At 43.9% G+C, this 14,140-nt stretch overlaps 1 protein-coding gene across 1 annotated transcript in view; it reads left to right on the plus strand.

The window, feature by feature from the left end:
- Positions 1-14,140, plus strand: part of msh3 (mutS homolog 3 (E. coli)) — a 121,741-nt gene that overhangs the window by 76,755 nt on the left and 30,846 nt on the right. The window contains 5 exon segments of the mRNA XM_024002453.2: positions 211-325; positions 9,194-9,206; positions 9,209-9,238; positions 9,241-9,286; positions 9,288-9,347. Coding sequence (XP_023858221.1) covers positions 211-325; positions 9,194-9,206; positions 9,209-9,238; positions 9,241-9,286; positions 9,288-9,347 — 264 coding nt within the window.

A 14,140-nucleotide genomic window follows, 5' to 3' on the forward strand; every position in this document is an offset into this window, starting at 1 on the left:
TGTGTGTGTGTATGTGTGTTTATGTGTGTTTATGTGTGTGTGTGTGTGTGTTACAGCTTTAAACAGCCTGTGAGGAGGAGTGGACTGGGCCCAGAAGGCTTAGCTCTACTGCCAACTACACCCTAAACATCTCCATCTCTGTGTCCCTCTCTCGCCAACTACACCCCCTACTTCTCACCTCATAGTATATAACTGTATGTTCTCTCCCAGGCCGGTGTTGTGTGAGGGAGACCGTCAGATCGTGATCAGGGACGGCAGACATCCTGTGATAGACTTACTGATGGGAGAGCACACACAATACGTCCCCAACAACACAGAACTACAGGTATACAGACAAACACACACACACACACAAGCTGGTGTAGATTAATCCTTCTCTCTGTGAAATGCAAAAGGCGCCAATAGGAATCCGAGCCAAGCTCTCATACTGCCCACCTACTCACTGTACAGATCAGCAATATAATATCGACCTCTCCCTCTCTTTCACTCTCTCCATATATTGTTCTCTCTCTTTCTCTCAAATGTTATTTGTCACATGCTTCTTAAACAACAGGTGAAATGCTTACATTGAAAGTGAAATGTTTACTTATGGGTCCTTTTCCAACAATGCATAGTTTAAGATAAAAAATATAAATAGTGATACGAGGAATGAATAACAATAACATATAAAAATTAACATGGTACCAGTACCAAGTCGATGTGCACGGGTGCGAGGTAATTGAGGTAGCTGTATACATATAAGTAGGGGTAAAATGACTAGGCAATAGGATAGGTAATAGACTGTAGCAGCAATGTATGTGGAGCAACAGCCTATGTGTGTGGCGTCGGTATGCATGTGTGCGTATGTTATGTGTGTGTTGGGGTGTAAGTATGTGTGAGTGTGTGGGTAGAGTCCAGTGTGTGTGCATAGAGAGAGAGTTCGAAAAAGGGTCTATGCAGGTAGTCCGGGTAGCCATTTGATTAGCTACAGTATTTAGCAGCCTTGTTTAGCAGTCTCATGGCTTGTGGGTAGAAACTGTTCAGGGTCCTGTTGGTTCCAGACTTCGTACAGTGGTACCGCTTGCCGTGCGTTAGCAGAGAGAACAATCTATGGCTTGGGTGGCTGGAGTTTAAAAAATATAATTGGGCCTTACTCTGACACTGCCTGGTATAGAGGTCCTGGATGGCAGGGAGTCGGCCCAAGTGATGTACTGGGCCGTACTCATCACCTTCTGTAGCGCCTTGCAATCAGGTGCCTTGCAGTTGCCGTACCAGGCAGTGATGCAGCCAGTCAAGATGCTCTCAATGGTGCAGCTGTAGAACTTTTTGACGATCTGAGGGCCCATGCCAGATCTTTCAAGCGTCATGAGGGGGAAAGGCACTGTTGTGTCCTCTTCACAACTCGGTGAAGTGGACACCAAGGAATTTGAAGCTCTTGACCTGTTCCACTACAGCCCGATCAATGTAGATGGGGGCGTGCTCGCCCCTCCTTTTCCTGTAGTCAACGAACAGCTCCTTTGTATTGCTGACGTTGAGCGATATTTTGTTGTCCTGGCACCACAACTGCCAGGTCTCTGACCTCCTCTCTATAGCCTGCCTCATCGTCATCGGTGATCAGTCCTTCCACCGTTGCGTCGTCAGCAAACTTGATGATGGTGTTGGAGTTGTGGGTGAACAGGGAGTGCAGGAGGGGCCTACACATACACCGCTGAGTGGCCCCCGTGTTGATGGTAAGCATGGCGAATGTGTTGTTGCCTACCCCCAACGCCTAGGGGTGGCCCGCCAGGAAGTCCAGGATCTGGTTTCAGAGGTAGGTGTTCAGTCCCAGGGTTCTGAGCTTGGTGATGAGCTTAGAGGGGACTATGGTGTTGAATGCTGAGCTGTAGTCTATGAACAGCATTCTTACATGCACTACTGTTCAAAAGTTTGGGGTGTCTTAGAAATGTCCTTGTTTTTTAAAGAAAAGCACATTTTTTGATCCATTAAATAACATCAAATTGATTAGAAATACAGTGCAGACAATGTTAATGTTGTAAATGACTATTGTAGCTGGAAACGGCAGATTTTTTATGGAATATCTACATAGGCGTACAGAGGCCCATTATCAGCAACCGTCACTCCTGTGTTCCAATGGCACGTTGTGTTAGCTAATCCAAGTTTATCATTTTAAAAGGCTAATTGATCATTAGAAACCCCTTTTTGCAATTATGTTATCACAGCTGGCAGCTTCATTAAATAGTACCCACAAAACACCAGTCTCAACGTCAACAGTGAAGAGGCGACTCCGGGATGCTGGCCTTCTAGGCAGAGTTCCTCTGTCCTGTAACAATGTACGCTGAGAGTCGGGAAGCAAGTTCAGGGAGTGAATACTTTGAATAAATAAATGAACAAAACAAACACAAACAGCGCACATGAAACAGGAACAATGATGACTGGGGAATAAACCAAAGGGAATGACATATAAAGGGCAGGTAATCAAGGAGGTGATGGAGTCCAGGTGAGTGTCATTATGCGTGTAACGCTGGTGACAGGTGTGTGCCCTAACGAGCGGCCTGGTGACCTAGATGCCGGAGAGGGAGCACACGTGACAGTCCAGTGTCTGTGTTCTTTTGCCTATCTTAATCTTTTATTTTTATTGGCCAGTCTGAAATATGGCTTTTTCTTTGCAACTCTGCTTAGAAGGCCAGCATCCTGGAGTCGCCTCTTCACTGTTGACATTGAGACTGGTGTTTTGCGGGTACTATTATTGAAGCTGCCAGTTGAGGACTTGTGAGGTGACTGTTTCTCAAACTAGACACTCTAATGTACTTGTCCTCTTGCTCAGTTGTGCACCGGGGCCTCCCACTCCTCTTTCTATTCTGGTTAGAGCCAGTTTGCGCTGTTCTGTGAAGGGAGTAGTACACAGTGTTGCACGAGATCTTCAGTTTCTTGGCAATTTCTCACATGGAATAGCCTTCATTTCTCAGAACAAGAATAGACTGACGAGTTTCAGAAGAAAGGTCTTTGTTTCTGGCCAGTCATCTGTGGATTTGTTGGGGCGGTATGGGAATTAGAGTGGGTCCAGGGTGTCTGGGATGATGGTGTTGATGTCAGCCATGACCAGCCTTTCAAAGCATTTCATTGCTATACTGTAGATGTGAGTGCTACGCAGCGATATTCATTTAGGCAGGTTATCTTGGCGGATGTTACCTGTAATCTATTGCTTCTGGTTGGTGTATGTACAGTATGTACAGTCACTGTGGGGAGGACGTAATCAATGCACTTATTAATGAAGCCGTTGAATAATGTGGGTGAATTCCAGAACATATTCCGGTCTGTGTCAGCGAAACAGTCCTATAGCTTAGCATCTGCTCCATCGGACCACTTCCATATTGAGCGCGTCACTGGTACTTCCAGTTTGAGTTTTTGCTCGTAAGCAGGAGTATATAGTTATGGTCTGATTTGCCAAAGGGAGGGCGAGGGAGGGCCTTGTGTCCATTTCAGTGTGTAGAATAAAGGTGATTTTGAGTTTTGTCATCTCAAGTTGTACAAGTGACATGCTGTTAAAAATTAGGTTAAACGGATTTCAGTTTCCCTCTTATTCTCTTTCATTCTCTCCCTCTAGATAGAGCGATAAAAGAAATGCATCTATTTCTTCGTGCTCATATGGTCATTACTCTCTATGGACTGTTTATTCATGTTCATAATATTATCATGTTCATATCATGTCCATAAGTCATAACATTCAATGAGAGGGTGGATAGTAAGATAGTAGGACAGGGACCTCACGATACGATACGTTTCACGATACATACCCTATTCAATACATATTGCGATTCGTTATACATTAAGATTGAATATGTATTGACATTTGATTCTGCAATAGGGTGGAACTGAGGATTAAACCACTATGCTACTAAGGTCTTAAATCTTTCCAGGCAGAAACAATTTTGCCTGATTAATCTGCTTACAACTGCTCAAAGTCAGAATATCAATTGATATACAGTCAGGTCAAAAAATATGGGTACCTTTGATAAAGATGGGCAAAAAAGACTGTATACAGTAATATAAATCACAAATACTATATATTTGGGAAATTATATTATTTTATACTAATACAAGCCACAAGTGGCTCTTCCAGCAAGACAATAACCCCAAGCACAGGTACACATCCACAAAGAAATGGTTAATTAACCACAAGATCAACATTTTGCAATGGCTATCTGTCTCCGGACTTGAACCCTTTTGAAGACATGTGGTTTGAATTGAAGAGGGCTGTCCATTTACATTACATTTACATTTAAGTCATTTAGCAGACGCTCTTATCCAGAGCGACTTACAAATTGGTGCATTCACCTTATGATATCCAGTGGAACACATTTACAATAGTGCATCTAACTCTTTTAAGGGGGGGGGGGGGGGTTACTTTATCCTATCTAGGTATTCCTTAAAGAGGTGGGGTTTCAGGTGTCTCCGGAAGGTGGTGATTGACTCCGCTGACCTGGCGTCGTGAGGGAGTTTGTTCCACCATTGGGGTGCCAGAGCAGCGAACAGTTTTGACTGGCTGAGCGGGAACTGTACTTCCTCAGAGGTAGGGAGGCGAGCAGGCCAGAGGTGGATGAACGCAGTGCCCTTGTTTGGTGTAGGGCCTGATCAGAGCTGAAGGTACGGAGGTGCCGTTCCCCTCACAGCTCCGTAGGCAAGCACCATGGTCTTGTAGCGGATGCAAGCTTCAACTGGAAGCCAGTGAAGAGAGCGGCGGAGCGGCGTGACGTGAGAGAACTTGGGAAGGTTGAACACCAGACGGGCTGCGGCGTTCTGGATGAGTTTGTAGGGGTTTATGGCACAGGCAGGGAGCCAGCCAACAGCGAGTTGCAGTAATCCAGACGGGAGATGACAAGTGCGCTGGATTAGGACCTGCGCCGCTTCCTGTGTGAGGCAGGGTCGTACTCTGCGAATGTTGTAGAGCATGAACCTACAGGAACGGGTCACCGCCATAAGTGCAGACGAAGGATATCAAGGATCTGGAAGGATTCTGTATGGAGGAAAGGTCTAGGATCCCTCCCAATGTGTTCCCCAATCTCATAAAACATTTTAGAAAAAGGCTCAGTGGCATTATCCTTGCAAGTTGAAGTATTGAAAACAGGGGTGTCAATCATTTTGACCCCTATCTTTTTGAGGAAAAACAACTAATACATTTTAGAATAAGTCTGTAACGTAACAAAATTTGAAAAAAGTCCAGGGGTCTGAATACTTTCCGAATGCACTGTGTATTGATATATATTTGATATTTGAGATTCTTCAAAGTAGCCACCTTGATGACAGCTTTGCGCACTTTGGCATTTTGTTAGCTAGCTAGCCCTAGTTATATAATATGTTTTTACTTGTTGCGTTCTCCCTCTTGTGTTCATTCGTGATGTGAGCTGGCTGCTCGTTCTAAATAGTATAATCGAATCTGTCAAAACAGTGGCAGCATGTGGCCTGCCGAGTGGCGCAGCGGTCTACGGCACTGCATCACAGTGCTCGAGGCATCACTACAGACCAGGGTTCGATCCTAGGCTGTGTCACACTGCTCCCGTGACCGGGAGACCCATGAGGCGGCGCCCAGCTTCATCTGGGTTAGGGGAGGGTTTGGCCGGTCGGGATGTCCTTGTCCCACTGCGCTACAGCGACTCCTTGTGGCGGGCCGGGCGTCTGCAAGCAGACTGTCGCCAGTTGTACGGTGTTTCCACCGACACATTGGTGCGGCTCACATCCGGGTTAAGAGAGCAGTGTGTCAAGAAGCAGTGCTGCATGGCAGGGTTGTGTTTCGAGGGATACATGGCTCTCGACCTTCGCCTCTCCCAAGTCCGTATGGGAATTGCAGCGAGGGGACAAGACTGTAACTACCAATTGGATATCACGAAATTGGGGCGAAAAAGGGGTAATAGTACAAAAAATAAAACTGTGGCAACATATGCAGCAGTGGTCATTCTGTTTTTGACATGCAAACGTGAAATACAGTGAGCTCCAAAAGTATTGGGACAGTGACACATTGTTGGTTGTTTTAGCTCTGTACTCCAGCACATTGTATTTGAAATTATACAATGACTATGAGGTTAAAGTGCATAATTTCAAATCCAAAGTGCTGAAGTACAGAGCCAAAACAAAAAATGTCACCGTCCCAATACTTTTGGAGCTCACTGTAGCTGTATTTATGCTGTTGTTCAAATGCCCAGTTTGCTTTATATATCTTCTCAAACAAGATGGTATGATAGATAACCTATGGTAGCAACAAGTTTGACTAACTAGCGTGAGTCAGTTTGGCTACGTTCGCTCTCTCTCTCTCCGTGCCACACAGATTGTCAAAGCGCAGCGCACCGGCTCTCTCGTAAGTCGTGTGAGCAAGTCTCCATTTAAAACAAAAAAATTGAGGGAAAATAAAATATATTTTTTTAAACATTTATTTAAACTGTCCAGATATCCTCCCAAAATATTGATATTATTCAAAATGATTTAATGATTTAAATTGCCCTTCCATAGACTGTATGTAAGAGGATGCCTGGATATTTTTTTTAAATGCCTTCCTCACCATCTTGAATAAGCATGCCCCATTCAAGAAATTTAGAACCAGGAACAGATATAGCCCTTGGTTCTCTCCTGACCTGACTGCCCTTAACCAACAGAAAAACATCCTATGGCATTAGCATCGAACAGCCCCCGTGATATGCAACTTTTCAGGGAAGCTAGAAACCAATATACACAGGCAGTTAGAAAAGCCAAGGCTAGCTTTTTCAAGCAGAAARTTTCTTCCTGCAACACAAACTCAAAAAAGTTCTGGGACACTGTAAAGTCCATGGAGAATAAGAACACCTCCTCCCAGCTTCCAACCTCACTGAAGATAGGAAACACTGTCACCACCGACAAATCCACTATAATTGAGAATTTCAATAAGCATTTTTCTACGGCTGGCCATGCTTTCCACCTGGCTACCCCTACCCCGGTCAACAGCACTGCCCTCCCCTCTGCTACTCACCCACGCCTTCCCCATTTCTCTTTCTCCCAAATACAGTCAGCTGATGTTCTGAAAGAGCTGCAAAATCTGGACCCTTACAAATCAGCCGGGCTAGATAATCTGGACCCTTTCTTTCTAAAACTATCTGCTGAAATAGTTGCCACCCCTATTACTAGCCTGTTCAACCTCTCTTTCGTGTCGTCTGAGATTCCCAAAGATTGGAAAGCAGCTGCGGTTATCCCCCTCTTCAAAGGGGGGGACACTCTTAACCCAAACAGCTACAGACCTATATCTATCCTACCCTGCCTTTCTAAGGTCTTCGAAAGCCAAGTCAACAAACAGATTACCGACCATTTCGAAACCCACCATACCTTCTCCGCTATGCAATCTGGTTTCAGAGCTGGTCATGGGTGCACCTCAGCCACGCTCAAGGTCCAAACGATATCTTAACCGCCATCGATAGGAAACAATACTGTGCAGCCGTATTCATTGACCTGGCAAGGCTTTTTGACTCTGTCAATCACCACATCCTCATCGGAGACTCGACAGCCTTGGTTTCTCTAATGATTGCCTCGCCTGGTTCACCAACTACTTCTCTGATCGAGTTCAGTGTGTCAAATCGGAGAGTCTGTTGTCCGGACTTGGCAGTCTCTATGGGGGTGCCACAGGGTTCAATTCTTGGACCGACTCTCTTCTCTGTATACATCAATGATGTCGCTCTTGCTGCTGGTGAGTCTCTGATCCACCTCTACGCAGACGACACTATTCTGTATACTTCTGGTCCTTCTTTTGACACTGTGTTAACAACCCTCCAGGCGAGCTTCAATGCCATACAACTCTCCTTCCGTGGCCTCCAATTGCTCTTAAATACAAGTAAAACTAAATGCATGCTCTTCAACCGATCGCTGCCTGCACCTGCCGCTGTCCAACATCACTACTCTGGACGGCTCTGACTTATAATGTGTGGACAACTACAAATACCTAGGTGTCTGGTTAGACTGGTTAGACTGTAAACTCTCTTCCAGACTCACATCAAACATCTCCAATCCAAAGTTAATCTAGAATTGGCTTCTATTCCGCAACAAAGCATCCTTCACTCATGCTGCCAAACATACCCTTGTAAACTGACCATCTACCAATCCTCGACTTCGGTGATGTCATTTACAAAATAGCCTCCAAAACCCTACTCAATAAATTGGATGCAGTCTATACAGTGCATCCGTTTTGTCACCAAAGCCCCATATACTACCCACCACTGCGACCTGTACACTCTCGTTGGCTGGCCCTCGCTTCATACTCGTCGCCAAACCCACTGGCTCCAGGTCATTTACAATACCCTGCTAGTAAAGTCCCCCTTATCTCAGCTCGCTGGTCACCATAGCAGCACCTACCTGTAGCACGCGTTCCAGCAGGTTATCTGTCTGGTCACCCCAAAACCAATTCTTCCTTTGGCCGCCTCCCTTCCAGTTCTCTGCTGCCAATGACTGGAACGAACTACAAAAATCTCTGAAACTGGAAACACTTATCTCCTCACTAGCTTTAAGCACCAGCTGTCAGAGCAGCTCATAGATTACTGCACCTGTACATAGCCCATCTATAATTCAGCCAAACAACTACCTCTTTACTACTGTATTATTTATTTATTTTGCTCCTTTGCACCCCATTATTTCTATCTCTACTTTGCACTTTCTTCACTGCAAACCAACCATTCCAGTGTTTTTACTTGCTATATTGTATTTACTTCGCCACCATGGCCTTTTTATATTTGTATTTTTTTATATATATATTTTGTTTGCCTTCACCTCCTTTACTCACCTCACTTTGCTCACATTGTATATAGACTTATTTTTCACTGTATTATTGACTGTATGTTTGTTTTACTCCATGTGTAAATGTGTTGTTGTATGTGTCGAACTGCTTTGCTTTATCTTGGCCAGGTCGCAATTGTAAATGAGAACGTGTTCTCAATTTGCCTACCTGGTTAAATAAAGGTAAAAAAAAAATGTAATTTAGTTAAGTGCATTTAACCACATATCACGATTCACAGCATTTTGATCTATTCAGTTTTGTAGAAGAAGTGATTGTCACATGATTTTAAGAGAAAGAAAATGAAAATTAAATATTAGAGTTGTTTTCTCAGCTGCTATGTGTCGGAGGTGGTGGCTTTTAGCTTAGGGGTGTCAATAAAAAAAATAACACCACTTAGCTATTTACACTTTGTCCCCCTCTCTGTTTGTTCAGGGTGACGGGAGGAGGATCTGATAATAACAGGCCCTAACATGGGGGGTAGAGCTCCTACATCCGCCAGGTGGCGCTAGTCAGCATCATGGCCAGGTGGGATCATATTACCAGCTACAGAGGCAAGACTGGGCATCCTGGATGGCATATACACCAGGTACACACACACACACACACACACACACACACACACACACACACACACAACACACACACACATCACAACACAAAAACACAAACTAACAACCAATTATATATCAGTAAATGTGATTACTGATTGACACATTGTCAGACTGTTGCCCATTATCAACTCATTAGCAACTTAGTTCTGCAATCAACTGTGAGTGGTTCTGGTGGCATTTTTAGCTCTTCAATGGTTGCCAGGTAATATGAGAGAGACCAGAGACTATTCTCCCTCTCAAACACGTGCGCGCACACACACATACACAAGCGAGCGCGTTTCTTTTCACCACTTATGCTACCATGTGAGCAGAGAGAGACTAAAGGAGGTATAAGATTGTTTCTCCTTTTCTCTCTGTTGTTGGGCAAAAGCAGAAAGAATAGTGGCCATGACAACATTAGAGGCACAGCATTGGGATCCATAATAAATACAAATACAGCAGACTTTATTTTTCTCCATCGCTCTCTGTGTTTCTTTCTTTTTCTCTTTGTCTTTCTCTCGTGAAATTAGACTTACGACAATATTGAGTACTGCATGGCCAACACTGCCCCTACCGGAAAGGTACATATTAAAATCGTGTTGGATATATATATACAAATTGCACAATAACACACCTCTACGGATAGTATTGGCCACATAAATGATTACTTTTGTTTTGATATTGTTAACTTCTTATGGCTGCATCCCGCTACCGGGATCGATATGACAGCAGCCAGTGAACAATCTTGTTGTGAACAATCTTGTTGTTAATCCCACCAAAGTGTCCGATTTCAAATATGCTTTTCAGCGAAAGCACTACAAGCGAATTTATAAGCACAGCCATTTTTCCAGCGAAAGATAGCTTTCACAAAAACCAGAAATAGACATAAAATTAATTAATTTATCACTAACCTTTGATTATCTTCATCAGATGACACTCATAGGACTTCATGTTACACAATACATGCATGCTTTGTTTGATAAAGTTCATATTTACAACAAAAGATCTGAGTTTACATTGGCGCGTTACATTCACTAGTTCCAAAAACATCAAGTGATTTTGCATAGCCACATCGTTTCAACAGAAATATTCATCATAAATGTAGATGATAATACAAGTTATACACATGGAATTATAGATATACCTCTCCTTAATGCAACCGCTGTGTCAGATATCAAAAAAACTTTACGGAAAAAGCAAATCATGCAATAATCGGAGACGGAGCTCAGAACAATAGCCAAATTAGCCGCCATGTTGGGGTAAACAGAAACCAGAAAATACATGATAAATGTTTCCTTACCTTTGAGGAACTTCATCAGAATGCAGTCCTAGGAATCCCAGGTCCACAATAAATGCTTGATTTGTTCGATAATGTCCGTTATTTATGTCCAATTAGCTACTTTGGTTAGCGCGTTAGCAGTAAACAATTCCAAAGTCACAAAGCGCATCCACTATAACGTGACGAAATGTCCAAAAGTTCCGTAACAGTCAGTAGAAACATGTCAAACGATGTACTGAATTGAATCAATCTTTAGAATGTTGTTAACATACATCTTGAATAACGTTCCAACCGGAGAATTAGATTGACTTCAGAAGAGCCGTGGAACGGAGGTCCTCCTCATGTGAAGGCGCATGTGAAAGCATGGTCAGCTCGTGGCAGTGATTACTCATTCCTGTCTCCTTCGGCCCCCCTTCACATTAGAGTCATCAGACAAAGTTCTATTGACTGTTGACATCTAGTGGAAGCCGTAGGAAGTGAAAACTCATCAATATTTCGCTGTAATTTCAATGAGAGCTTGGTTGAAAATCTTCCAACTCAGAAACAATTTAAACAGGAAGTGGAACTTCTCAGGTTTTTGCCTGCCATATGAGTTATGTTATACTCACAGACATAATTCAAACAGTTTTAGAAACTTCAGAATGTTTTCTATCCAATACGAATAATAATATGCATATATTAGCAACCGGGACTGAGGAGCAGGCAGTTTACTATGGGCACCTCTGTGCACCTTTCATCCAAGCTACTCAATACTGCCCCTGCAGCCATAAGAAGTTAACTTGAGTGCCTGGCAGCCAAACAAACACACATCAGCGTTAGAAGAAGACTTTCCCTAATTCATACAGTACTAATGAACAATCCACGCAAAATGACAATCTTGCGTACTTGCATCAAGTTATAAATTGCGGGGTGCACACATCTACATATTTTTGTTATGCGTAGAGTATAAATTAGGCTTTATGTGGTGTCTCTGTTTGCATGTCATTTGAGTGCACAACATCGACACACTTAGCCGTGTATATAGCCCCGATGACTGCCCACAGTTTTTTGTGTTTTTGTGCATGGCGTACAGGCGTGTGTGTGGTCGTAAAGATGTGATGTTATTGTTATTGTGACAGTCACAATCTCCCGTAATCCTTTTGTGTTCCTCTGCAAGCCGAGTGTGTGTTGGTGTCTACCACAGGTAATGTGTGTGTTACCCGATTTTAACAGTGTGAACGCTATGGTATAGGGAAAACCCCTAATCACCTGCAGATGTTTGTGTGTTTCGCATGTTTAAGCGTGTTAACACAAAGAGAGGGCAATGACGGTAAACGACAGGGTGTGTGTGTGTGTGTGTTTGTAGGTGTGTGTGTGTGTGTGTGTTTGTAGGTGTGGGTGGGTGTGTTTGTGGGTGTATATTTGGGCGTGTGTGTATCTGGGTGTGCTTGTAGGTGTGGCTGGGCGTGTGTCGATTCCTACGCGTGTGTATGTGTGAGAGATGACTGAAAGCGAAAAGGTTGATTCCTACATCCACCTCTGCCAGTCTCATACCTCTCTTTATCTCACACTTTATCTATCAGTTCCTCCATTCGCAAAGCCAGTCATATGTGTATATATTTGTATTTATTATGGATCTCCATTAGCTGCTGCCAAGGCAGCAGCTACTCTTCCAGGGGTCCAGCAAAATGAAGGCTGTTATACATTTTAAAAACATTACAATACATTCATAAAATATTTCACAACATATTACGTGTGGTTCCTCAGGCCTCTACTCTACTACCACATATCTATAACACAAAATCCATGTTAAAAAATCCATGTTATCGTTTCTTTGTATGCGTGTCTATGTTTGTGTTGCTTTACAGTTCCTGCTGTTCCGTAAGTTGTATTTTTATCTGTTTTATAAATCTAATTTTACTGCTTGCGTCAGTTACTTGATGTGGAATAGAGTTCCATGTAGTCATGGCTCTATGTAGTACTGTGTGCCTCCCATAGTCTGTTCTGGACTTGGGGACTGTGAAGAGACCTCTTGTGGCATGTCTTGTGGGGTATGCATGGGTGTCCGAGCTGTGTGCCAGTAGTTCAAACAGACAGCTTGGTGCATTCAACATGTCACAAATACAAGTAGTGATGAAGTCAATCTCTCCTCCACTTTGAGCCAGGAGAGATTGACATGCTTATTATTAATATTAGCTCTCTGTGTACATTCAAGGGCCAGCCGTGCTGCCCTGTTCTGAACCAATTGCAATTTTCAGGTGCAACAAAACTATGGCCTGTAGCACCTGCCTTGTTAATAGTGCCGTTAAGAATGCTTAGCAGCGCTTTATTATAGACAGACTTCTCCCCATCCTAGCTACTATTGTATCAATATGTTTTAACTATGAAAATATGTTTTGACCAATTTCCACATTATTCATTACAAGATTTAGTTGAGGTTTAGGGTTTAGTGAATGATTTCTCCCAAATACAATGCTTTTAGTTTGTGAAATATTTAGGACTAACGTATTCCTTGCCACCCATTCTGAAACTAACTGCAGCTCTTTGTTAAGTGTTGCTGTCATTTCAATCGCTGTGGTAGCTGATGTGTATAGTGTTCAGTCATCCGCATACATAGACACACTGGCTTTCTATGATTGATAATGTCAAAAGCTGCACTGAAGTCTAACAAAACTATCACGTTTTAAGGTATGACCCAGGTGCAGACAGTGTTGAAGAAACAGAAGTTTATTCTTTTAACAGGGGCAGGCAAACTACAGGTCAAGGCAGGCAGGAGTCAATAATCCAGAGAAGGTGTAAGGCACTGGAACAGCAGGTGGGCTCAGGGTCAGATCAGGCAGATGTTGGTAATCCAGAATAGTGGGGCAAAGGTACAGGATGGCAGGCAGGCTCAGGGTTAGGGATGGCAGAAGTCGGTAATCCAGAGTAGTGGGGCAAAGGTACAGGATGGCAGGCAGGGTCAGGGCAGGAAGAAAGTTCAACACCGGGAAAACTAGAAAACAGGAAATATAGACAAGACAGGAGCAAGGGGGTATGATAGGTATGAAAACTGTAAACTGTAAACATGAGACAAAGGACTGTGAGACATGGTTTTAATTCTAGACACAGCCTAGGCGAGGGCCCTCCCGGACATCAGCGTGATGAGGTAGGCTATCATAGAGTGGTCCGAGGGGAAGGAGGACGGCTGCAGCTCCATGACAAGGGAATACTGAGCGAGAAACCCCTGTTCGGTGCCCGACTCTCCATTGAAGCGCTCTGGGGTAGGTAAGCAGGGTTCCCGGGAAACCGGGGTGACGGTGCTGCTACCAGCTGGGTTACTGAGGGGCTTGGATGTTATCGTCGTGATATGGCTGCCTAGTAGACAACCCACGGAATTGCTCCCGCAATGTGTCCAATGCTAGGTCGTGACGTTAAGCCACGGCCTGGAACCCTTCCATCAGACCGCAAAGCAACTCCTCGTGCCTACCAATGGTGGCTCCTTGGGAGGAGATGTCGTTGCGGAGATGGTCCAAGTCTGCTGTGTCAGTCATA

Source organism: Salvelinus sp. IW2-2015, linkage group LG15, assembly GCF_002910315.2.
Source record: "Salvelinus sp. IW2-2015 linkage group LG15, ASM291031v2, whole genome shotgun sequence".
Lineage (NCBI taxonomy): Eukaryota > Metazoa > Chordata > Actinopteri > Salmoniformes > Salmonidae > Salvelinus > Salvelinus sp. IW2-2015.